The 27,526-nt window shown below is 41.5% G+C and overlaps 1 protein-coding gene across 5 annotated transcripts; it reads right to left on the reverse strand.

The window, feature by feature from the left end:
• Window positions 1–4,060: 4,060 nt before the first annotated feature.
• Window positions 4,061–24,023, reverse strand: BEND3 (BEN domain containing 3). Of its 5 annotated transcripts, none has more exons than XM_085576482.1 (4): window positions 23,925–24,023; window positions 14,509–14,553; window positions 13,841–14,061; window positions 4,061–8,983 (listed from the first exon to the last, which is right to left on the reverse strand). In XM_085576482.1, the coding sequence occupies exons 2-4, from the start codon at window positions 14,540–14,542 to the stop codon at window positions 6,710–6,712; spliced, it is 2,529 nt and encodes an 842-aa protein (XP_085432608.1). In that variant the 5' UTR covers window positions 14,543–14,553; window positions 23,925–24,023; the 3' UTR covers window positions 4,061–6,709. The 5 variants fall into 5 exon arrangements, with proteins under 5 accessions (XP_085432608.1, XP_021409437.1, XP_021409438.1 ...); XM_021553762.3 differs by lacking the exon at window positions 23,925–24,023 and adding an exon at window positions 23,134–23,321; XM_021553763.3 differs by lacking the exon at window positions 23,925–24,023 and adding an exon at window positions 21,609–22,380.
• Between the last annotated feature and the right edge of the window lie 3,503 nt (window positions 24,024–27,526).

Consider the following 27,526-nt stretch of genomic DNA (forward strand, 5'->3'; position numbering starts at 1 on the left):
GATGGGGTTTTTAGCAACCTGGTCTGGTGGAAGGTGTCCCTGCCCATAGCAGGGATTTGGAACTAGATGTCCCTTTGAGGTCCTGTCCAGCTCAAATCATTCAGTGATTCTATGACTGTCACGAAAACGGGGCCCTCACTGACAGCAGAAGGTAGAAACAGGCTTTCACAAGTTTTAAATGTTAATCCACCAGTAGTATGAGCTAAGGAAAAGACAGGCAGACTTTGTAAGGAGTCCTGTGATGCGTGAGACAGCCCTCTGTAGTTTCAGGATTGAAGGGGTTGGAGAGGGAACTGTACCCATGTGCTTCAAAATAGAAAGCTTCAGTCACAAGGCAGCATGATCTCAGAGGAAAAGTATGACAGCAGGAAGGTGAGTAGCTGTTCTGCTTGGCTACACTGATCTGTCCTGGATAAGCTTCTCTATTGATCAGACTTTTTTATTGGGGTCAGACACTGCTAAGAAGGTTGCACTTGTTTCTGCAGCCTTTAAATATCATATGAGCTAAAACTGTGACCCAAAGAAGGGTTAGAATGTGTACTGGGAGGTGTAGGAACAGGCATGTCACATCCACAGTTTTTGCTGGATTGTAGGGGGCATGTAAAACACACATAAACTGATCTGGGGATCAACCACTCTCTGTGGTGGAAGAACTACATGAAAGGGCTTCTTCATGAAGATACTGCTGAGAGGTAGAAAGAAGAAGCTTGAACAGCCTGAGAAGTGACTGACAAGTTCACAAGAGGCTACCCAGATAACTGTGCTGTCCAAGCCACCTCTGGATTAATCACAGGCAAACCCACCTTCATGCTGGATGTCAAGGCATGGATCTGCAATGTGCAGCCTGCCTGCCCTTGCACAGATGGATGATCTGATCCAGATGACTTTGCCTGGTCCCATAAGAGGCAGGCACTGTCAGACTGTGGGTGGAGGACCCTGTTGACCCTGGCACAGCCTGCAGCATTACCTGCCAGCTTTGTGTGTCTCTCTTGCTGCAGGAGCACTGCTACACAGCTGCAGAATCTGCTGCACATGGGCCAGCCTGCATTATGGAGCAGGGCATTGGACAGTCAGTCCTGTGAAGGAATAGTGGGGAATTGTTCCCACAGGAGTTGGACTTGGGTGTGCCAGAAGAGAGCCTGGTCAACTAAAGCAGGCATATATTGGCACTCCTGAATTGGTTCTGAGTTCTGCTGCCCACAGACTGACAGAGAGGCAGGGTGTATTCCCTGACCCTTCTGGCCACACATAGTAAGCAATTCTATTTTTCTTAGAACAGAAAAGCACCCAAGTGTTTCTGAGGGGGAGTTGGGTTTGGGGTTCTGCTGGTTGATTGGTTTGGTTTTTTTGTTGTTTTGTTTCTTGGGGTTGGTTGTTTTTTTCCTGTAATGGCATGTCAGAACAGAAGTCTGCCTTCAGCACCTACCAAATTACAGTGCTCGGTATGGAAGGGAAAGGAATGCAAAGGGATGCATGTGAGCCATGCACATTTGAGCACTATTGAAGCTAAAATTCATTGGTTTCCAGTGCTTCTGCATACAGACAAGCACTACAGTGAGGGAGACCCTCTTTTGTTTGAGCTCTTGGAAGAAGGAGAGAGGGAGCAAGAGACAAGAGACAACATTACATGACATAATACTATTCCACATGTAGGATGCAATCCTATCAAGTGACTCATACCCACTGCTGACAGTTACCTTGGGATTTTCTTCTCACAGGAAACATTTGTAGAACTTGCTAACACACCACCACGAGCTAACCAAAGTGGGACATTCCTGAAAGTGTAACGATTAAAGGAATATTTTGCCTTCCAGAGAAGTGACCTCTAACACACAAGACTACAAAATTCCTCTGGAAACAAGGATAAACAGTTGCTTTGCTATAATGAAATTTGTGAAGGAAATTGGGAGTGATTACTTGACATTTGTGTGTGTGTGTTCTGTGTATATAGATACTAATTAGCTGACCTTCCTCCAATATCCAGTAATAATTTCTTTCCATCTATTAACATCAATTTTAGTGTGATTGGACATATAGAGATTTCACCCATTTTATGATTGGGAAATCAGTTTCACTAAATTTTAAAACAGAAATTAAGGAAAATAAAGCTAAAAACATAGCTAAAAGTTGTTCCATTCAATTTAGTCTTTGGGTGTTGGTAAGAAAGGGGAGAAGTGGGAAAAGAACAGCTTTATTTCTCTTCTATTAGCATTCTTCCTTTCCCACAGGAATCAAAGTTCTTCCTTCTGAATTGTTAATCAAAGAAAAATGCTCAGTGAGGACCACAGTTCCATGGCCATTAGCTAGAAATGACAGCATCAAGAAAATTACAAAAATTAAAAAAAATATGCTGGCTAAAAATAATACAGTGTAAGGGCTTATCTCCTGCCAGTCAGATGAGGTACAAGGAAAATGTGAATGTGATGGAGGTTTGGTTTTGTTAGGAGTCATCTGCTTCCAGCACTGAACTGGCAAAGCCAGGGCAGCTCCTTCAACTGGCACTCTGCTAGAGGAGTGATGATCTCTCAGAACAGGACTTATGTGAGCTCTGACAAAGACAGGTGTTATGTATTCTGTGAGACACTTCTATAAAAAATTACAACTATTACTACCAGTGAGAAGTTTTCATGAACGAATTTTAGGGCAAAATAAGGACTTGAAAGCACTATTACTAATAGAAATTTATCTGTATTTACATTTACTACAACAAAAAAAGTAGGTAGGAAAGGATGAAGACAAATGTGCATTTCTTGTTTGTTCTGCCTTTCTTAGCAAAGTCAATTTTCAGAGTCAATTAAGAGGAAACTAAACCATAACTTCATATATTCATTTTTATCAACTCTAGGCACATTAAAAAAGGTACTTTCAAAATGTTTCTGAGGAAAAATCTGTAACTCCACTGGTGCTGACTTGCAGTAATAATGGAAAAAAATCAGGAAGTCAAACCAAGGCAGTAAAGAAATGTTGGCAACGACAGTGATGGAGTTCGTTTCATTTACTCAAAAAAACCTGCTACATTTGTTCTTCCATAAATTTGAAGTGCCATCAACTAAAATGTACCTTTGTAAGTAAGAGCATTTGTCAATTTATGCCCTGTCATCAAGGCAAGCCTAAGACATTGAATTTTCCAGCTGTTCCACATTGTTTTAATCAGCAGAATGAAATCTGAATGAAAATAAATCATTAGTAAAACCTGTACATTATCTTCTGGGCTTCTTGGGGATGTAGAATTCATCTTAGCCCCTTCCAGCATGAAACTAGTCCTGGTGTGCCCTTGTAGAGCATTGAGCACACAATTCTGTTTCTCACTGCTACGACATAAATATCAAAAAATAACTGAAAAGAGACAAATGACAGATTTTTAAAAATTTACCTAGAAGTAAACTATATGCACTTTTAAGATAATTTAAAAAGTCACAAACATTTTTTAGAACATGAAACACTGTTGGCTGTACTGCATTACTGCATCAGCATAACTAAATGATTTCAAGCAAAGATTTTTCTCATTTGCCAACACATTTGTTGTTGATTCTGTCACCTGAATACACTTAACAGACAATAAACTGATGTATGTGTCACCTCTCTTTTATGTGCCGTTTTACATTTTTTACAGAACTTCTAAGGAAATGTTTAAGTTGTAGAAAATGCATAAGATGCAAAAATATATAAATACTACACTGTTTCTTTTAGAAAGCTTAAAATGGGCTATTCAATACTTATTGAAAGCTGATATAGTTAGACTCTAAGAAGTAGAGACACTTGATACCCACCTTAACCGGGTAGGTAGAAAGTAATGCTTATCCATAGGAAGTCAGCGTGCCTAACACTTCAATATCTAGCAATCCTCCTATCACAGTTTCACTACCAAAATTTTCAGTTTATTCCTTTAAACAGAAGAAGTCTGAAAGACAGAAAAATCTTTTTAACTGGCTGCAGCAAACTGAGGTGTTTTCCTTTATGTATTTGTCCAACTACCTAGGTTATCTCAGACCACACAGTAAGAGACTTTATAGGAAAATAATCCTGCTTGTACCTGAACAATCACCAGACAACATTCCTCTTGTATGAAAATAATATACCTTTAATATATTTACAAGACTGACCAACTGGATGAAGTGGCTGTACTTCAAAAGCACTGCAAGAGCTTTTGTTAGTGAACTATGCCACTATTTGTACGTCTGTATTTCCTTGATACCAGTTATACAATCAAATGAATTATGAAAGGGTTGTGAAGAGTTGGACAAAAGGAATGTACACAGCAATAAGAGGAGAAAAAAAACACAACAAAAATATTTTTAGACCCAGTTTCAAACATTTTCATTTTTATGGGCTAAGTTGTCAAATTGTTTTTTTCACTACTTTTTAGATTATATCAATTGACGGATTTTTTTACTTAATATCAATATCTACAGTAAAAGCCAGTACGTCTCAAACTTGCATGCTAGCTAGTAACATCAATCCCTTGTAAAAAAGCTCAATATATATTGAATTCTTCTGGGAGCTTTGACATCACTAAGTGGTGAAATGTATGACATTAAGATAAGAAAATAAAATAGTATTTCTTACCTTTTGGCCAGTCATTTGCAACCACAAATTAAACAGCCATTAAGATCTTATGTTATTTTATATATCCCATAAAAGTGCATGTAAAAAGAAATTTCACAGAGTTTCTAGGTAGCATACAATGACAAGAGAGTCTTGGTTTCTGATACATTCAATTTGATAAATTTATGCACTAAAATGAACAGATGCAGACATTGTGGTATCAGTTCTTTATCTTTGGTAAAATGATTTTGATTTATTCTAGCCGTATTTGCTCTGATATCCATTTTGAGTATGGTCTGCTATTACTTAAACCAACAAGAAACATTAAATGGATATAAACAGTATCAATGTGTTATTTAGTACATTCATGACTTTTTTCATACATTCTCTGAGAATGTTTCTAGCATATGGGCAAAATGAGCAAATGCTACTAACTATGATTTACTCCCAGTTTAACACAATACATTTATTGGTTCTTGCCATCAGGAAAAACCATTTTTGTTTTCCTTTTAAAGGGATCAATATGACTCTAAGAACAATAAATTCTAAAAATCTGAAGTAAAAATATGAAATATTTTGTACTTCCTTACAAATGCTAAAATAGAAAATTACACTGGAACTGACTTAAAATTTGCTATGACCCATCTAAGTAAACAACAGAAAAAGACCACAGAGAACATCAACAATTGCTCCAAGGTGTTCCAGTGATGCTCTATAGGCAACCACTGTCTTTACTGTATTAAGAATCCATAATTTACTCTCTCTCACCATTTCTATCAATATTAGATTTTTTTAAAAAAGAAAGAGTAAACTAGTTTTAAAGCAGCACTCTCCAGTGACAAGTCATACAGCTAATCCATATTGTGTTCTGGATGGTCTTTTGTTACACTCGAACATATTAATGATGCAAACTTGACCATATGAACCTAAGTTATACATACACAGTTATGTCTCCGAATAGCTACTAATTACACTAAAACAATTTGGCAAAGTGAGAGAATTTTGTATCCCTACACCCAAAATATCCAGATGCTACTGTATTCATGGAAAGATTAAGTTACATTACCACAGCTCATATGCTGGGACCCTGAAACACTGGATTCACCACAAAACCAATCTTTGTGCATACTTTTTATATATGCAATTCAATATTAACACTGGAAACCTTTGGAATCATGATTTTGATAGAAAGTAAGGTCTAAATTTTTTTTATGTTTTTGTTTCAGGTCTTTTTAATGTTGCTGTTGCTTCTGCTATTTTACAAACAGGGTGGCAAATAGATGATGGGAAGACATTCCATGGGCATAGGCTTGGGTCTGTTTTGCTGGCTTTACCCAAGATGAGCAACCCTCAGTCACTCCAGCAGTTACACCGGACAAAACAATAACAGAACTCATAGGGGCATTATCAAGCTTGTGGTGTCAATACAAAAAAAACAAAACCAAAAAAACAAAAACAAAACCAAAAAAAAAAACAAAACAAAAAAAAACCACCACAAAACCCTTTCACACAGTGTCTATACTCATGTCTCAATTCTTCAACAGAAATTCTTGATTTTAGAAATAAAACCAATGTAACAGTCAAAACTGCAAATGACACCATTCTGACCCACGCTTGGGACGGACACATCATAACTTTCAGTACCTCAATATCATGAAGAACAAAACAAGTGTAAAGCTGAAGTTACTGTAGAAGCAAAGTCTAATATTCCAACGATTTCCAATGAAAATGGCACTTTCAAATTTAAATTAAGCTTAGTCTACACATTTCAAAATCCAAATTAATTAAAAATACTGTTTATAATGGTATAATGACAAACTGCTCTTGAAGAGCACAACCATAAAAAAAAAAATATTATTAGAAAGTGATAGAAAAGGAAGATGCAGAAATGGGGAGTGGAGCAACTGTTTCAATACATGTATTTGCACCAGTGAATATCATGCTCTTAGTGAGTCATTGGTAGGTGTCACTGATGGTCTTTACCCATGTACCAATGTAGTCAGCCACTTCCCACTGCTGCGGTGCCAACAGAAATGCAACACACACACTGAAACACAACAAATTTAGTGCCTTACTGTCCTAGGTGCCGAGAACCTTCAGCTTCCAACAGGCCCTTCAGTCTAAACCAAAGCATACTCCTGACAATAATTTAGTGGTCAAAGTCTTAGCAGTTTAAAGAGCCTGTCACTTTTTTTGCTTTCTTAGCTTTTTTCAGTATATCACACTTTTTTCTGTTAGGACGTCGGCACCTTTCATCGATGCTCGGTATACATTCATAATGCCAAACTTCTTCCATTTTCTCCACAGGATAAACTGCCTCCACATAATGACGGATCAGTCTCAGTCTGATGGGATCAAGCTGTTTTTTATTACAAGCACCTGAATGGTTGTACTGCAGTCTCAGATTCTCCGGAGTAAAGAGTTCAGGAAAGAGTCTGACAAGAAGCCTGGCAGCAAAGTTGCCGACCGACAGGCTCTGCTGCACTATCTCTCTTATCTCCTTATCAGACAGCAAATACAGAGAAGGCACAGGGAAGTCTGGATTAGGAACAACAAGTTCATCGAGTGGTATCTTGCAAAAATCCTTGCTACTTCTTTCCGGTGGCAGCGGTGGCCCTTCAAATTCCTCCCGAAATCTCTCAGGGTTTATTGCATAGGTGAGAAATTCCCTCCTGTCAGGCCCTGGCATGTGGATTTTCCGTTGTTGTTGGTACGAGCGCCTTTGCTCCGTGTCTCTTCGTCGACACCTCTCATCAAGCTTCCCAACAAACTCCAATGTCCACACTCTGTCATTCTTTGCTCTGGGGTACAGTATCTGCACATAATGTCGAATTAATTTAATTCTAGTGGGGTCAAGCTGTTTCTTGCCTAAGGATCCGCTACAGTTGTATTGCTTCCGTAAGTTTTCATGAGTAAATAGTTCAGGAAATAAGAGAACAAGCAATCGGGAAGCAAAGTTGCCTATGGAAAGACTGCTTTCATATATGCTTTTAATCTGTTCTTTGTTCAACAGGTAATCTGGGACAGGGACATCAAAATCAGGAGGGGGAAAGTCAAGTTTGTCAAAATCTATGGGTACAAGCCAAATTTTTTTTGACCGTCTGCCAGGCTTTTCATATTCAAAACTGTCTTCCACTTTTATGATTGATACATCATCTGGTAAACTAGAAGAATCGTAACAGTCATCTCTCATCTGGTCACATTCACTTCCATCCATATACGTACTTTCAAGCTCATCATTTATTCGCTGAACACACTGCTGCAACCAGGCTTCTTCTTCTTGCACATCTGGAAAGTAAATTTCAGTGTACCTACGGATTATTTGAAGCCGATGAGGATCCAGCAGTTGTTTTCCAGAGTCTCCAAAGCAGCTGTACCTTTCAGCTAATTTTCTGTGGTCAAAGAGTTCTGGAAAAAGTCTGTGTAACAAAAAAACAGAAAACTCTCCTGGTGAAGAAGCTTCATCTAAAAATTCATTGAGATCCTGAGCATCCAGCATGTAATCTGAGGCAATGACATTACTCCTGTCCAAGGACAAAGCTTCTTCCTGCTCTTTATCCTCCATAAAATGAGAGGATTCGACCTGCTCAGTCTCATAAAAACTGGATGATTGCACATTCTGCTGACTGTTTTCCATTTCCCTTTGAGCCCAAAATCTATTGAAAAAATCATTGACTTGAGGCAAACACTCCAACTGCCACACAGCTGTATTCTTCACAGAAGGGTAACAAACTTCCACATAGTTACGAATAAGCTGCAGATGAAGAGATTCAAGTTTCCTTTTGTTGAGAAAGCCACAAGCACTGCAGCTTCTGCCGAACTCATCCTCACTGAAGAGCTCTGGGAAGAGCTGCACGAGCAACCGGCAAGCCAGGTCCCCACCGGATGTGCTTTGATCCATGATTTGTTTCAGCTCTGTAGAAGTCAGCTGGTACTCAGGGGGAGGCTTGAAGTCAGCCACGGACTCTGCTGGACTGACTTGCTTTTTAATTCTGCTAACCTCCAGAGACAGCAGGTCAACTTTACTGTGAAGCTGAGTCATATTGGTGTTGAGGGTGTTCAGTGTGTAAAACATTTTCTGTATCAAAGAATATATATTTGATTCTGAATCTCCTGTGGCTGCTGCTACTGCAATTGCTGTGGCTGAGTCTCTTTTGCGTTGATCGTTCAAAGTCCGAATTTGCGAGGGACTGCTAGGGTTGATTTTTTCATACAACTCGTAAGAAGCAAACTGCTCTGCTCCTGGTGGGTTCTTCTTCTCTGTGATTTTGTGTGAGATGCCATAGAGAGGTTTTTTATAAGATGGAGTGATTATGTCACTGAAGGACTCTTCTTCACAGAGCCATGTTGCATTAGAATTCTTGTTCTTGTTTAGCTGCTCTGCATTTACCTGAGTGGGTGAGCCAGCATCTCTGTTCCTCATGTTTGAAAGGGAGCCCTTCAAATGAATAAATACTGTATTAGTAAGACTGCCTTAAAGACACTTGCTATAAATATGTGCTCCTTAAGCAAGCATTGTTACATAAATATGCAAAATCAAATTTTCTCCAGGGGACTTGTTGTGTTAAATAATAAAAATTATTAAGTTCACTAGGAAAAATAAAAATACAGTAAAGTATTATTTAGGTTTCCTTTCTGTTTCCCTTTTTTTGGCTCATGGCTTTCTCCATGGAATAGAAATGCAATAATAATTCTTAGTACTCTCTACCCACAGAGCTCTAATTACTCCCCCAAATTAAGTATCATTAGGCTTCACCTTGCATATGAGGATCTTGGGCTGTCAAGAATTTGGGTGGCAACAAGTCAGCAACAGAGCCAAGAATAGCATCTAGATTTTCTGACTCCTAGTCCTGTGACCTTGCCATTGCCTCCAACAACTGCATTTAACATTCCAGCACTCTCTTTAGGTTAGCTTATGAAAATGTCACAAAGGCTATAAAAAAAAATATGTTTATTCTAATTTTTTCTGATGTGAAAAGTTTATACACAGGTTTTAAAAAAATATCTTTATAATGGTGGAGAACTACTCTAAACAAATCCTAGAAATTACTTAATTTTTAAAAGATATTCTATTTAAATAATAAAAAATGGAAAGTACCTTGGTACAATATCTTTTAAAAAAGGAAGTCTAACAGAATATTTCTTTATTTCTGAAAGGCAAGGAAGTTTAGACTCATGGATTTCTAACTTTCTTAATTATTTAAACTATATAAATTTATATAATTTATAAATTATATAAAACCAGTAATGAATTCTTAGGGACTTAATGTGCTCAAGCATTTTCATCATCTCACATTAGATATACAGGGCTTGGATGATTTGGGATTTTTTCTTTTGCAAACGTGTGGATATTATTGCAAATAATTCTAAAAAGTTAAGCAGATACAACAGAATCAAAATCCAACATAAAGAATTCAAACATGAGAAAACACTCCCAGACTTGTAAATGTTTCTATACTGAAACAATTTTCTTGGCTTGTTCTGTAGAACATTAATTAGATAAAACACTACAGAATTTGTATTCAAGTATTAAAATAAATGAAACACAGACTTCAGGTCTGAGGGCCACAAGAAATTTGAAATCCTAGTGAAGGCCCCATTATGTCTTACAGTGAGGAACTTGAATTAAGGTTTCTTTCTTGAGAAACAGAACTGTAACTCATGAAATCAATGTGGTCCCTGTGTGTATTCATACTTGGTATCTGCTTACTGCAGTGACAAATTGAATCTAATTATTTTTTAATTTCCAATGCAATGCATACTCAAAGGAGACTCAGAAAGAACAAGCTGGTTTCCACTCCAAGTTTATAAATCAGCATTCAATTGAACCGAAGCTGTTTCCAAGTCCTGCTCTCACTCACAAAACATTACCCTACATACAAAACCTTGCGTTTGCACATCCAAAGTTGTGTGGAGGGATGATCAAATGAAAACGTAATGCCAAGGCAACGCATTTCAGTGTGCAGAATCCTTGACTGCCAGGGTGCCTAGGACACCTGGTTTCCAGGTCCCAGTTAGAAGACTGTCCCACTCCAGTCCCACTCATAACAAAGCCAGATCATCGACTGAACTGCGAGCAGACTGAAATCCACGTTGCTCCCACTCAACTGCAGGCTCCTAAGCTGGGACTGAAGTTGTCATACACCACCTATACTTGTCAGTGAAGAAACAGATGGTAACAGAGCTCTGCCACACAGACATCACCTGAAAGCAGGCCATGAAAATCTCCCCTGATGATGTGCACAATACTGCTCTCCGGTCAGGCACACAAACTGAATTACAAAGCTTTTTACTATTTTAAAGAACAAAACACTTCTTACACAATCAGTGAGACCTACCACCTAAGTCGCTCTTTCATTAACACTCCTTTTAACTGAGAATATACCAAATATTCCTTCAGAAAAAGCATACAACTATCTCAGTTCCTTCTCTACTACTAAAACACCTTGCTGCTAAATAGCTTGCCATGGGCCACCAGGTATCTGTCAGTTCTCATTTGACTTCCTGCTGTTTATTTTCCCTAATTAATTATATGATAAAACTTGGCAATATGAGGGTAACTTCTATTGACGTGCACCTCACACACAGAGTCAGGCCAAATCAATATTAGAATGTGTATTAAAGAACATTAATTCATTATTTTGACAGTAAGATCATTAAAGTTTGCAGTCTCGGTTTTGGACACGGTGCTCTGGTGCTCATGCTAAGAACTACAGCAGATCTTCATTATAATAGCAGCTGAACTTCTTCCTTCACTAATGCAGCTCTCAGTGGCCAGATCTGGCTGCAGGATGGATTTGCATTTGAAAATATTTGCATTTCAGAAACACACAGTCAGTGTTCTCCTAGCAGATGACAAAACATTTGAGGCTTAAAAATATTTAAAGATATTTTGGTTCAGATGCATTCTCATTTTCTTTTCTTTTGCTTTTAATTATCTCGTTTATAGTTTCCATCTGGGAACAGCACTATCCACACCATAAATACATGGCTTTTGTAAATTCTCCAATTTAACAAATTCATTTTCTGTAGTGCTGATCTTTAAACATCCACGAATTTCAGATAATACTGCACCCATTTAAAATTATCAGTTCTAAAGTACTATCAAAAAAGAAGCAAAGATATTGTTCTATGAGACTCAATGTATGTAAGATAGTGCTGCTTTTTATACTACAGTTGCACAGCAAGTTTTTATGTTCTAAACATTTTATGAACATTTGCAAAGCGCAGTATTTTGCAAAACATCGACCAATACAAGAAATTGTGAAACAGTCTCTCACATACTTTTGGAATCCTAAGCCAAGTTTAAAAGTTGCTTAGTTATTGTTCTGCTCAATGCTCGAGTCCATTTATGACCTTTGTTATGCTTAATAAACAAAGTCTAAATATCTGTAAGAATACAATGCATAATATTCAAGCCCAGAAGTAAAGAATAAATAAATATAGGAGCAAGAAACATATTCTTTTAGACACATGAGAATATGGAAAGGTCCTGCACATAACTTTTTTAAACTTACCATCTTCTACACATTGTTTTTTTTAAAGAAAATCAGGGAAAATTAATTCCTGATTATGAAGTGACATTCAAAATTTCAAAAAAAAGGGGAAGTCTTCAGATAAAAAGTAATTTAGTAATATAATTACCAGCTCAAAAGAAGTACAGCTCTGTTTATATCACAGATAGATGCCTATATGACGTGCAGTAAAAATATACTACAAGCACAACATTCTTTAGAATAATTAAGATTTTCCCATTGTTTAAATAGAAATCGTTAATGAAATCATCAATTGAAACAAAATATTGGTATTAGAGAAGTAATTAACTTAAAAAATGCTGTTAGGATTGAGGACTTTTTCTGGTTGGTTATTTAACTAAACATGCTGATTCACTGGGGTCAGCCAAGAATGAATTTTCATCATTATTACTAGGTCAACTTCTGCTGTTATGAATCCAAAGTTGCAATTAATTTCAAATTGAACTTTAAAATTTATTAATGGCAAACAGAAAAATGCAAAGCAAGCACAGTTCAGAGACCATTATAAAGCTCTTTCAAGAATCTGAATGTAAGGAAAACAATTGTAAAAAGAAAAGGAGAAAGGAAAAGAAAGAAACCGTGTAATAAGATTAAAACCTACCTACCACAGGCATTCAGGGGAAAAAAACAGCCGTAAGAAGTCAGGGAGATGATAGTCAAGAAAAAGAATCACAGAGAATTATGGCTATAAAGAAAACATGAAATGTGCAAATGCAACATGGCTAGGTAGCAGAAGAGCAGAAAAGGATACGTGCATTAGGATAGGTCACAAACTAAATATAACCCAGAGCCTGAAGTTATTCAAAAGAGGATGAATTTGAATCTAGGTTATTTTAATAAAGTGCTGAGTGTGAAAAACAGGAGGTCATTATAGTGCCCTAGAGAGTGGCAGGAGAGATGTGACTATCCAACACCGGACATTAGTCTTCCTGGACTCTCAAATGGAACAACAAAAATATAAGGTGACTCCTGAAGAAGAGCTGAAAAAAAGAGAATTTTTATCTTGGAAAGGAAGGACTGAAAGTGGACAATATCACACGAATTTTCCCACATGTAGAAGATTTTTCTAGGAACAGATGATTATTGCTCTCCCTACTGAAAAGAACAAGGACAAAAAGAAACTAGCACAATTTCAGCAGAGATTAATTAAAATCTGACATTGCTAGAGAGGCGAAACACAAGATCAGGATAATGGAAAAGACTGGGCATCTCCTTCACTGGCTAAAGAAATATCTGGATTGTCCCAAGCTTGGATGCCACATCAGATGCTGTAATACATTCCACTCTTGATATGGCTGAAATCTTCTGCATCCCTGCATTGTTATCCTTCAAATAATACACTAATTTATATGGGTTTCACTGATATTAAATCTTTGTTACAGAAGAAAGAATTACAGCCCTGATCCTACCACTTAGGATCAAGCTGAAGGACTGTGTGACATGAGAGTGACTGTAATCAGAGTCATGCTCAGTTACTCCAAATCACTGCCCGTTCCTATGTCACCTGCTGAACAACAAAAATACAATTCACGTAAATTTATTAACCTATAACTATTAACTGTATTTCATAAATATGATCACTTCCATGTTATTTAGAGAATACTCAGCCATGTGTAAACTGGCTTTAGATTAGCCACATTTGCAACAAACTCATTACCAATGCAAATTTAGTTAAAATACTTGCATTCTACTTATAGCAGCAGAGAACTTAGCCTAGGAAATATGAACCAAAATATCACAGTCATGTACAGAGAAGTCACCTCTTGTGTAAAGCGTCTCTTCTTCACGCTGGGTAAGGCATCCTGCTGGCCTCCTGACCCATCACAGCCAAAGGAGTTCTGTTTCCGTTTGTTGGAATCCTGTAGGCAAGTCACTGCGCCATCCAGTGAGTGCTTCTCAGCAGATCTGGAAGTTACTGAGCAGTCTAGAGCTTCATCTTCATTTTCTGTTTCTACTTTCACATTTTTTTTAGGAATTTTTACTGAAAAAAGAGAACAGTTAGAAAGATAAAGCACCCTTTCCAGAAAACCATGACATCCTTACTATTATGTTCTGCGGTTTGTTTCTTTTTACGAAAACGTGTTTTGAAGAACTTCATTATTTTTTAATACTTCTATGATAAGTGTATATTAGGGCCACCTCAAAGTCAAATCATTCAGTTTTCCAGTAAATTACAGTTTCTTCTCCAAAGAAGAATCTAAAACGTAAACAAATAATGTTACAGGAGGAAGATTTTTTTGGAGGGGAGGAAGGATGTAGAGCAGAAATAATAATGACTAACAAAGATCACGTCCTATTTCAGATAACTTTAAAAAAAACATTAGTGTAATTTGTCTTGATCCAACTGCATTCTTTATTAGGTGACAAATGCTTTAAATCAACAAGTATTTTTGCCTTGTCAAAAATTACACAAAGTATAACATTTTACCTTCATCATCATCAGTGATTTCAGCTGAATTCATCTTCTATCTCACTAAAGAACAAAACAAAAACACAAAAATAAATATCAGCATCTTCCAGAATCAGGGAATATTCTACATCTCCTCCTGTAATTACTTTTTATCTAGAAGTATTGAATTAACAGCCCACAGATGACAGTCTTTCCAGTCTGTATGTTTGTAATAACTAGTTATTTTCAGTAACCTTTATGGATATCTGTATTGTTGACAATATACAGCAGGTAGGGAACTATTTAAAACTCCATGTCTTTTTCTGGTATAGAGAAAAGTAAAAGTCATTCTAACCTTCTCTGTACTGTCTTGGCAGTATATAAATGGAAGTTAACTGTATTAAAGTCTTCACCCTGTACAAAACCTCTATTATTATAGTCAAATGTTTTCATATTGTCCTTGTGGTTGACACAAAATCATCACAGAAAGAAAACTCATCATCAATCATACATGTTGGAGTAAGTTTTTATTTTAAGATCTTTGATCTTTTGATATAAATTGCATCAATTCCAGCAGAATAATGCACATAGATCTACACTAAATCTTTTTTCTCTGTCAGTCTCTAAATAATTTTGGTTTTGTAGGGAAAAGCAAATTTATGTATTACGCTAGCATGATTTTAGTGTTACTTCTCACATGAAAAACTCATATGTATTTCTGTTTACTTGAAAACCAATTTTGCAAGTTCTTTGGGGGCAAGTTCTTTGGCGATCTACAAAGCAAACAAGTTAGTCAGATATCACTGACCCTCACAGGGCATGCAGCTGCAAACTGACACTCTCAACTGGTGAGCGGGTGACTGGCAAACTGTCACGCTCTGCTCATGCTTCTCTACGTGCAGCATATTATGCTTATCTGGCCCCAGAATATTATTGCTTTACAAGTGCAAGTCAATAAAACCAGTCAATCAAAAGTGTACATACAGCCCAGGAGTGGGAATTACAATGAAATTAATAAGAGAGATGGGGAGGGAAAGCCAGAGAATCTGTTGTGGAGGGAAAAACAGTCTGTACCTCTCTCCTGGATAATATATATATAATTTTTTTTATTTTTTTTTTTACATCTCAAAATACTGTTAAAAAACTCTGAAAACACATGAATGCTGTGTAGATATAAATTTCAATTTGTAGGCAACTTGATGGCTGCAATAGTAACTATGAGGTTCCATTCTGGATTAGATTTTGTATGATTTACAATGGGTGGCACCCAAACAAAAGACACACAGATTTATAAAATCAGCTTATACTGGGCCACCCTTGAAGCCAAGATACTCTTTGATGTGCTGATCTTCCACATGGCCTCTATATACAGCCTTGTAAAGGACATCCTCAAGGGGATACAATGAGATTGTCTTCATCATCATGTATAAAAATAAGTCTCTCCCAATTGGATGTAGAGCTACTACAAACCCCTCAGATACCTTCTCCTTTAACTCACCATTATCCCCTATTCCAGGACTTGCATTTAGGAATTGATTCATGTATCAATTATACCATCTTAACATCATGTCACACAAACCTCTGCAAACTCTCTAGACATAATAGTGTGAAACCAAGTGGCCCACACCAACTTCTAAACCACCTGATAAGCCTGGATCTGGGTTAATACCAGGTCTTATTAACTCAACAGTATGTACAGATTTAGACAAAGCCAGTACAGCTCGTTGTGAAAAATCCTACAGCAGTCTTTTCACAGCACCATCAAAAAGCTCTCCTGGACCTGAAGAAAATCCCATTGTAATGATGGTTCATATTTTGCCCTGATATCCCATATACATTGATAGTAACTGCCTGGATCTTCCTTGCACTTTTCCATGCTGCACTAGGTGTGGCTCTGAGGGCTGGGGTACAAAACCAACTCATGCCAGTGCTCAGGGAGTGTAACACACAGTCTTTTCATAAGGGCTTGAGGTGACAATAAGCAAATCTATCAATACCACTACAGAATACTCTAAAATGGAGATCAAAATGATTTTTCATTAAATCCTAGACTGCTTCATCAGAGCAAAACAGTAAAAAATGTTAACCATAAAGCCAGAAGAGAAGATTAAAAGGTGGCAGTGGATGAAACAACACAAAATATGTAAGAGGTCATATATGGAATTATATTTTCTTTCTAATTCCTGTTATTACCACCATTCAAATAGGAAGAATGCTTTAGAAGAATTCCTATCAGAGAAAAAAATCAAACTGAAAGGAGAAGACAAATGAGTATCTGAAGAGCCACTTTTTAAGACTGGAAAAAAGTGAAAAATAAAGCAAAGCAACAGTTAACTTTCTGAAGGAAACAGCATTAGGAAGCCCAAAGCTACCCTGAATTCAGGTCAAATAACACTGAGTCAAAACATTGTTTCACAAGTTTGAAATACAGTGTTAACTTTTGGGGTTTTTTAATCTGAAAACTGCCAGAATACGATTAAAAGTGAATAGTCAAAATCAGTGTCAGAACCAATGAAGCCTATGAAGACTGTGCTCCATACCTGAGCTATCTGGCACCAAAAAAAGCATCAACTCCAACTTTTTTCATTTTTGGGAGCCCTAGAAATAATCTATTTCCTTATCTAGTTTCCTGTCTTCTTTGTGAGATTTGTAAGAATTCTGGTGTTATGAGAAAATGAAGCACATCAAACATATAACAGCTTCTGTTGAGAGGCACGATTCAATTGTCCCTTTGATTTCCTGCCTTGCAGCCCCACCTGCTCCCTTGGTCAAGCATGGATGCCCACCTTGACCTCCCATCTTGATAAACGGTCAGAAAACAACGCAATTCTTTTTTTCCTGGGTCACCTTCCTTGTAATTCATAGAAGTAAAGGGCCCAGCTCAGGAGTATGCACAGTGTTTGGGCTGGAAAGAAGGAATTAAAATCTCCTCATAACAGCAAGCTTGATTCAACTATTTAATGATACCTTATTTATTCCACTATCTTGCTTCAAATTCGGGTCACAGTGGACCCACGAGTGACTGACTAGCAAGCCAACAAAGAAGCACCAATAGAGCAACTGCATCATTGCTTCCACAGGAAATTAGGATTTATGGAAAGGTGGAAAGCCTGTATCTGTTTCTGTTTCTGAGCGTGTCTGTGCAAGCATGCCTATATATGTATGATTAACAACAATTTTCCTGATTGTTTCAATTCCACTAAAAAGAAAACATTTCATATTTGTTAAAATATTGTTTGTTGTGCATCAGTACTTATGAATAATAATTACTTCCTCTTTAAAAGAGGTAGCAGTGTCAAGATCTGTTTTGAGGTAGCATTCAAGCCCAGACTGTGAGAATAAGCAAAGCTGGAGTTAAAAAAAAAGTCTAAAAGATCTTGGAGCAAAATACTGCAAAAAGCAATTGAGTAAGAAATATGTATAGTAAAGCAAACATCCAACAGTTGCTCCTTGTCATGTTGAATATACAAAACATATTTCAATCTTACATGTATTTTTTTCAAAATGCAAGTTAGTTATTATCCTCAGCCTAATAATTACTCAATGCTATCTAGAGGACAGATGTTAGCAAGTTCTACGAAAGAGTGAACACTGTACTGAAGCTGGGAGCCCACTGTGAAGTAGTGACTGGCAGAGCAACCAGCTTTGACAGCTTTCTTTTGCTGGGATACAGACAGATGCTGCACTGCATCCTGTTTTCTGGTGAATCCTCTGGAAGAAAGATTCCAAAACAAACCAAACACCTACGGCTATGTCAGCAGCCAGATCCAAGGGAGTAGGGAAAGAAGGGGAGTCCTGGCATACCTTGTCTGTGCGACAAATTCCCTTCCCACAGATCCTGCTCTCTCTTCTCATCAGACTAGGCAATGAACAAGACAGTCCCTTCAATGAAGGGACTTAACACTCCCTATGTCGATTACTCTCACTTAAACATCTGCCTCTATTCCAAAAATGTACCAGGTCACGACACTTAACTGCACTGTTGTATCATTTTGGCAATGACATTCCACATTGAAATGGTATTACCCATGGTTAACAGAGAAGCTCAGTGCACAGGGCAGTGCTGGGAGTTCCAAAGTATGGAAGAACATCTTAAAAACAAGGTTTTGGAATGTTTCTCTGTGCATTTAGTGTTACCAACCACCCTGATGCTGCTTTTGCATGTAGAACAGAACATGCGAACCATCTACCAAAATGCACATACCCAAAATATGCACTGAAGCCTTAAGGATTTAAAGCACTGGAGTACAACAGATTTTATGAGTAAGGGAAGAAATTGCAACTCGGAATGTATTAACTCAGAATGTATTTCAGTCTCATGTCATCTAATAGAATGCATATTGCTACTTAAAAGTAGCATAAATGTGTACCTAGTTATTGATACACAAAACAAAACTGAATCCTAACTGATTAATAAGTTAAATCTTCCCATAATGTGCATTCTCCTTCTCCTGTTTACCACCTAAGAATTACTCATGCATTTGCCTTGAAGGATGCTTTACCGACCCCTCTTATGATTTTGACCATTATAAAAGCACAAGGCAAGGAGGAAAGATCCTGCTAATACTGCAAGATGAAGGCAGTCCTCAGCCTTTGCAGTAATTCTTAAAGAAAACCTGACTGATCATTTTCACATACTGACTTAAAAAAGGAACGAAAAAATTCCATCAGAAAAAAAATGCTGCTGTCCTGCTGTTTGTAGCTAAAGTAACTCTGTACTCTTTGAACTCCCATATCTAATGTACTAAGTTCTGACAAATGAAAAAAAATAGTGTGAAAGCCACACAGGAAACTATAAAACTGTACACATACTGCATGTGGAAAGCAACTTGGATTTTATCAGACTTGTTAATGGTAATCATAAATGAAAATTAATCACTAGCTTAAAAAGGATACTAAATAAAAACAACAACAATGATGATTATCAGTTTTATAGAAGCTTGCTGTTTAGAATTTAACTCCTCACATAACATTATATTGTTCAATTCACTAATGCATGGTAAAAGTGTAGAAGTTGCTTCTTGGATGCACATAATCCCACTAAGTATTTTAGCTTCTTCATGTAGGTTGGCAGGAATGTCCCTAATTCTTCATTACTGACTACGAGAATGTTATTAAAAACACAGGATTGAGACATTGTGTATTAAGTTTATTCCCTTTAAAGCCTCATGGTGGTACATTGTTTCATATATAAAACTCAGGTCATAATGAAAAGTGTTCTTGAGTGCTATTTTTGAAGAGGTCAATTGTTCTATATTTTGGGCAAATGTTAAGACATACATGTTTGCTAGTAATATTAAATATGTGTTTGATAACATATGCAGAATAAACTGCTCAGTTTCCTTAGCTTTCAGCATGTAGTGAAAGATACAACACCCCTCTTCCAGCATAGATACCCTAAAAAATTTAAATAAATGAGGAAGACAAAAAAAAAGCCGATCTTTTGATGATGACACTAGCTAAATTTACAAGACATGTACATTGAACTGCTGTTTAACAACCAAAATTAGCACCTCCTCTTAAAAATACCATCCTGCAACAGGACTTTATCACAAAATTGCAATGGTATTAAACTACATAACTAGAGTATGATTTACCCAGAGCCAATCAAAAGCACTGTATAGATATTCATCCTCAGCAATTGACAATGAATGATCAATTAATCTCAGTGAACACTCAAGTGTCTGTCCTGCTCCCTGCCTTGGACCCTGCCCGTATTTCCTATCATGCACTGGGTGAACCACAGAAAGTAACCAAAGCTTCCCATGGGAAGCCCAGAGGCTTGAAAGCTGGTGTGGGTAGGTGGAAGCAGTCCCATTCCACAAAGCAGGTGAGTAAGAGGGCTGCTCTAAGTGCCTGGCAACAGTGTGGAACTCTGTCGCTTGTGATTCCTATAGACCAGTTGGAAATAATGAGAGGAAATAACAATTCTCAGCACCCAGCCCTTAAGTCCCAGAGTCAAAAAGGACTGGAGGCGTGTGCCCTCTGCTCAGGGTGCCCAGGAGCTGCCTCCTGTTCAGGGTGCATGCTGCTCTCCAGACTGCCTCTTGGAAAGCTCCCCTGCTGGGCTGAGAAGCAAACCTAGAGAACTGCGAGTTCTGCATTCTGCTTTGGGTGCCAAGTAATCTGCATCTTTTTTTTTTCCTAGCTGTAGCACTGGGTTCAATAATTTCAATATTGCAATTATCCTCAGGGTTGATTTTATTCCTCTGATTTGTAAAAAAAACAATGCAACTCAAATTCAATTCAACTAAATTATACATAAATACCACCCCAAGACTGAGCTGGAAAATGTATTTCTTAAAGGCAATGTTTGCCTTTTGTTCAGGTCTATGGGCCAGCAATTTGACTACAAATTTCAACGAGGCCTCATAAATTTTGAAGCAGAGGGTTGAAGAAGTCCAATACCTGAAATCACCTTAATAATAAAATGCTACCAAGCAAAAACCAGGTAAGTTATTTGAAACTGATCACCCATCTAAAAGAAACTGAGATCTGAATATTGCCTCACTTAAATGAGGAAAAGAGCAAAATGCAAGTAGACAGTTTATTAAATACTAAAAGCAAATACTTTCTATTCTAGTCTATTCATTTTGAGGTAGTAGGGTGCTGCAGTGTTATTTCTCAATAAAATTTGTTCTTGGTAACCAGTGCTGACACTTGTAATATTAAGTACTGTAGAGTACTGTAGAAAACAGTATTCCAACATTACAAGCATTCTGACTACAAATGCATGAATACCAAGTTCTAAAACTACAAAGAAAAAGATTCTAAGAAACCAGCAGATGTTGTTGGAAGCACTACTCTTATGGACAATAAAAATCCTTATGCTTTCACATTTTGAAAACCTCTTTTGCTGCCCTCTGGAGCAGGACATGAAGCTTCAAATCTCCACTGAAGCCAGCCTGCAACAAGGGTATTTTTCCAGTAGGACTAAGAGGGCTTGTTCTTCATTTGGGTCTTCCATATTTTGTTTTAATTAAGTTAAATATGCAGATTAAATTTTTTTAAAAAAATTAAAACCCCCAAACAATAAAAAAATCAACAAACCAAAATCACTTTTCTCAATTTTCTCCATCTGTCCTCTGTACTTGTACCAAACGGCAATTTAATCTTGCAGGGATCAGCAAAACACTAACCTCGTTTATTTCCAGCAGTAATGCACGAATTTGTCTTTTCTTTGACCACGTGTTTTCCATTGGTCTATTAAAAACATTTTGCTTTCCTCTCTCTCCTCTCACTCTGCTTTTATTTTAAAATACTGTTCCATCTGAACTTTGGGCAGTTTAAATCCTCCTCCAAACTGCATTCAACTTCTGTTTATTTTTATCCACTGAACTTACCTAAACTACGAAAATACTTTGTGAAGATAAAAATTCAGTTGATCCAATGCTGGGTTTGATTTAGCAGGAGATAAGAAGAAAATGTACGAGTACACATGGGTAATTATTTGTTTTACGAGATGTAAATCATTAAAGTTGGAAACGGGGAAAAGGTTTGTCTTTCCCTGCTTAGATGTCTCTGCCCCACGGGTCAGGCGTACACTGTGTTTTATAGGTGGCAGAGACAAACCCTACTCACACTTCAACCCAAAAAAACTCTGGGACCGCGTCAACGCTATGTGGGAGCCGTCACATGGCTGCTGGCCTGCGGCCGGCTCGCATTCTGCTGGTTCAGAGTTTGTTCCCTTCTATTTACAAAGGGCTGTGTGGACACACCGCATGGAAAAGTAGGGTAGAGGCAGCGGGCGACCGGGGGAAGCGGGCGGCGCTCGGGGCAGGGGCAGGAGCGTGATCTGGGCGGAGGCAGCGGGCAGCGATCGGGGCAGGGGAAGGCGCGGGTGACCTGGCGGGACACGATCGGGGCAGGGGCGGCCCGTTCCCCCGCGGTGCCCTTCACCGGGCCCCTCGGAGCGCGACCCAGCAAGGACCGACCAACCCGCCCGCCGCTCCTGCCGCCGCGTGCGATAGGGCAGGCGGGAGGCCGACCCGGCCGCGGCTCCCGGGCACGCGTGGCCCCGCGAAGCGCCGGGGCGGTGCCGGGCGCGGCCGGGGCTCCCCCCGCGCCTCCCGAGGGGCGGCGGAGCGGCCGCCACGTGGGAGCGGCGCGCGCGGCGGCGGCGGCGCGAGGCCCCGCCCGGGGGCGGCGCTGCGGCGGGGGACGCCCCGCGCGCCCCGCACGCGGCGCGGCCGCGGCCGCTTCCGCGGTCAGACCCACGAGCCCGAGGCGGAGGCGGCGGTTGGTGCTTCCGGTCCGAACCCTGCCCGGGCGGATCTATGTGGCCGGCGCGCGGGGGAGGAGGGGGAAGGGGTTAAGGTGAGGGTGGAGGTGACGGCGGCGTGACCGGTGCGCTGCCCCCCCCGCCGCACCGCTCCCTGCTGTCCCCCTCCCCCCGCCCCGCGGATGGAGGCACCGGGCCGGGCGCGCGCGACCCGCGCCGCCGCCGCAGCGCCGTTCGGAGCGGCGAACAAAGAGCCCCCCGCCCGCGCGGCCCCGGCGGCGCGGCCCCGGCCCGCGGGCGGCCGGGGGAGGGGCCGGCCCCGCGCTTCCCCCGCTCGCCCCCCCCTCCCCGTTCTTCCCCCACCCGCCGGGGCGGCGCTCCCCGCTCGCCGTGGGGTGCGTGGAACGGCGCCCGTCCCCACCAGCGGCGGCGGCGAGACTTACCTCTGCTCCGCGCGGGGCCACGGGAGCCCCGGGGCGGCGGGGGCGGCTGGAGCGGCCGCCGCTGGAGCCCGCGCTTCCCCCCCGCTCTTTGTGTGCGAGGGTCCGCGCGCTGCGCTCTCGCGTGACGTGACGGGACCGTGTGTCATTTCCGCACAAGGACACCGAGCCCCGACCCGCCGCGGCCAGCGCCACCCGCCGCCCCGGGGCAGGGGCAGGGGAGGGAGGGAGCGGGGGTGGGGGGGAGAGCGGCCCGCTCCTCCCCCGTCCCCTGGCTCCCCACCCCCCGCCCTCCCCGCCGCTGCCACTGGGAACGCGCGCGGTTCCCACTGGAGACCCCGCGCGCCCCCGCGTCGCGCGCGCCCCGGCGCCCACTCGGTGCCGCGCGGGCAGAGGCTCCGCCGCCGGGGGTGCCACGCGCCCGCCCCGCGACACGCCCTGCCCGGGACCCCGCGCTCGCACATGGGGCCGCCGCCGCTCGGGGACACGGCCCCGCGTGACGGGGCCGGGGACCGGCGGGGACGGGGCGCGCTCGCTGCCGGCGGCCACCGCCGCACGGAAAACGCGCCCGCCCCCCCCCGTCCTCCCCGGCCTTTGCGCGGCCGGGCCGCTCCGCGCGGTCTCTCGCGTGGACGCGGCGCCCGCGCGCCCCGCGTAGTCGGGCGGCGGGCCGCGCACGTGCGCGCGCGGGGGAGGCGGCGGGGGCAGCCGCGTGCCCACGGCAGGTGGCGGCGAGCACGTGGCCGCGCGGGCACGCGGTCCCGCATCCCCCCGCGCGCTTTCCCAACACCCACCCGCCGCTCGTGTCCCGTCACCGCCACCGCCGGGCTGCCACAAAACTGGGGGATCCAGGTCATCCCCGGGCGGAGCTGGGCTCCGGCCGGGCCGGCGGAGAGACCGGCCGGCAGTTCTCAAGACCCCGGCCGCAGCCGCACCGATCCCGTAAATCCGTCCCCACGGCGGCGTGCCCGCGGGTCAGCCCGGGGCAGCGCTGCGGGCGGAGCCGGGGGACGCGCCGAGCGCTCCTCGGGCACACGGGCTGTGTGTGACATCCGCACGCAGCCCCTGCCCGGCCCGGCAGGCTCCGGCCCCCGGAGCTGGCAGCGCCCGTGGGAGCGCTGCCCGCCCGCCTTTATGTGACCTTAACGCGGGTTTCTGTGCATAGCGCCAAGTAGGAAACGCCGGTGTTTGGTGCCGCGTTAGGCTTAAGCCTGTACTTGTAAAAAAAAAAAAAAAGTTATTTCAGTAAGTTGGTATAATTCAGATCCAGGCTTTTCCCCACGCTGGTTAAACACAAGACCGCTTCCATGCTCCGCGTTTGCGGGGCAGATGGCAGCAGTGATTTATAAAACATACATCGCATTCTTTTTTAATTAAGTATCCTTGTAGATTTTATCTTCCCTGAAATTGACAGGAGCACATAAGACGTTACATTAGTCTGCCAAATCGAACGTGCCCTTTCGACTAACAGCTTGTAGAAAACCAAACCGTTTCCTAAAGATTAAAAAATAATTAAAAAAAAAAAAGTGGGAGAACGAACTCTGGTTTTGTAACCTATTGCCAGTTCTAGCAGTTATGTATTTTGGCTATAAGTAATACACCTTTGGAACTTGGCAGTTTTGCGTGAAATGGTTTACTTACACAATGAACTCGGCCAGTGCTGCCGTTCCTAATAAATAGATTCTTTTTGCTGTTAATAAAGGTTCAAAGCCAAGTGTTCTACTTATATTCTAGTTGCTTTACTGGTGTTTTTTTTTTTTTCTCCAGAGTAAAACAAGTTCAGTCTGAAGATGTTTATAAAAGGTGTTTATTATAAAATAAGTAGATGAGGGCTGATACTGCCATGAAGCATGATGGATTCTGTGCAGCATGGAGGATGTATCCGATAGAAGTTACAAGGCAAATACACACCGTGCAAGTGGCAAGTAAATGTGAAGTTAGAACTCGTGTGCTCCGTGCAGTGCCGTGAATGTAACAGATAAACCTTTCGTTTGTTATTTCAAACTTATTTCTTTTTAATTCAAAAGCAATACAAAGACATGTAAGTCAACTGAGAAATAACTGGAAAAAATCTCAGATAAATCTTCAGCCCCATAAATAGCTCAGTACTTTCCTAGTCACATGCTGTTTCCTCCGAACTGAACAATACAAAGAGTGCCTCTTAAAATAAAAAATCCTCACCATTACAGATTTTTGGCGCTTTCTTTAGAAGCAGTTCTCTAAAATTTTGTTCTTCCACTTATGTCGCTCTTCTAAATTTAGCATTTGGGACTTTTGGTATGTTTACAGTGTCATATTCCATGAATAATCCTAACAGATAATAGTTTGTTGATTTTAGCTTTGACTGCTCCTTTTATTATTGTTGTTGATAGACAGCTGTTAAAATGAGCCTTAAAGCGGGAACTACCAGCATTGTAACTCGTCCGATAAATCACTCCAACGAAGGATACATTTATTAGCAAGTCAAGTGTTCTGCAGTTAGCGCATCATTCTCTCTTTGGAGATAAAGAGCAAACTTTTCTGAGCCGGTTAGCGCTATGAACACGGAAGTCTACTGTATGGCTTGCCCACTCCTTTATTGTAAGGATAATTGAGGCTTTTCTTAAAGGGTAACATGTTTTAACACCTGGCCCAGCTGCTAAGTAGTGCTAGATCTCAGTTGGATTTTACTTGAATGCTTTACTTAGTGGGACTAAGAAAAGGCGACCATAAGGCAAGAGCGAGCCAGTGGAATCCCAAACTCGGTTTCAGAGCCCTTGAGAAAATACCTTGCCAGTCTGAACTCCACCTAATTTCTGCTCTATAGTGCTGGCCTGAGGCATTGTAGCTACTAGGGACTCAAGCCCAGGAGGAGACCTGAAGGGCCTCAGCTAAGCATAAAGTAGCACGAGCATATTGTTGCAATAACAGTATTCAATGGAAAGGGAGCGAGCCAAATTGTCTTCAGGCAATGCAGGTAGCAAGCTTAGATTGGCTTCCGAGCCAGACAAGTCCCATTTCTTTTCACCATTTGAACTTGTGCTATACACGTCATTTATTCAAATGTTCATCTTCCCCCCACTTTGCGCCTTTGGCTCAAAAGCCACTCAGTGACACTGCGGCAATCTGTGAAAAATTCCAGGTCACCGGGGAGGGGAGTAGTGATGCTCTAGCGAGAGAACTCTTCAGTAAAAAAAATCACCACTGCTCTCGAATACAATGGGCCATTACCGACTTGACCAAACTGCAGGAGACTTCAGTGATGCCACCAACATCGATGTGCTCAGAACCCCAGGGAAGCTGGAAGCACTGTTTGCACTTGTATGGAATTCTCTAAGGGTGGGCTATGGCAGGTCCCTAGACGGTTACTTGTGGAAACTCTAAGGTGACAGCCTTCCCTGGATAATGCCTTCTCTGAGTTAGTTCAAAGGACCTAGTCGGCTAGAGATTCCCAGGGGTGAGGAACCACGGTGGCTGGCAGGGAGATGGCAGAGCTGGCAGTGCTTGTCCCTGAGCTGGGACTCAGAACAGCTCCCTTTGCTGGTGCTTGGTACGACAAGGAGCAGAAGAATGAACCTAAAATTAGAAGCCTTTTTGCTTCCTGTGCTGCAAACATTTGGGATAAGCAAGAATCCAACTTGAAACCTTCAGCAAGGCTTCTTCCTTGTAGATCTTTGCAATAGCCTGCAGCACTCAGTAGGCAGAGATGTGGCATGAGATGTCAAAAGCACTTTCATCGCGAACTAATTTTGGCAGTTTCATTCTGTAAAAAGTATCACTATGGTACTAGTACATCGTCTATCACTTCACCACATCTTGAAACTAGGCCACTGTGCAGCCAGACACAAGAGTTATGGAGCACGGAAAGAAAAGAGATGAGAAACAGTGGGGTGTGGAGCCAGTTTCTTGAAACATATACATTTTATGTTAAGACTCTAATCGGAAAACAAGCCTCTTGTGCAAAGAGACAAGCTCACACCGGTAACCAGACTCCTTTCTGCTGCTCTTGGGCTGACTTTCAGTGATCCTGTGTTGCTGGCCACACTGTGTGTGCAGCAGGCAGGGAGGTGCCCGCTCTCGCAAGGCAGCTCAGAGCCAAGCGGCTGTTTTCTGCAGCACAGTGCAATTCCTTCAGCCGAATGTGGTTCCAGCCTTTGCTGGAAGGGTGCTTGTCCCTGGGGACTGCCAAGTGGATGGAGTCTCGTATTTCCTGCGGTTCCTCCGGGCTGGCTGGGGCTCAGCTGGGTTGGATGTGCCGGGCAGGATTGCCCTCTAGAGGGACGGCAGGAGGGACGCGGGTGTCCGGCTGGAACTCCAGCGGTGTCAGGGGTCTGGCACTGACTCACCCAAATCGGGCAGATACTTAAGTTAGGCAGCTTCGAATTCACCTTAAATTATTTAGGCATGTATTTGATAT

Source organism: Lonchura striata, chromosome 3, assembly GCF_050655825.1.
Source record: "Lonchura striata isolate lonStrDom1 chromosome 3, ASM5065582v1, whole genome shotgun sequence".
NCBI lineage: Eukaryota > Metazoa > Chordata > Aves > Passeriformes > Estrildidae > Lonchura > Lonchura striata.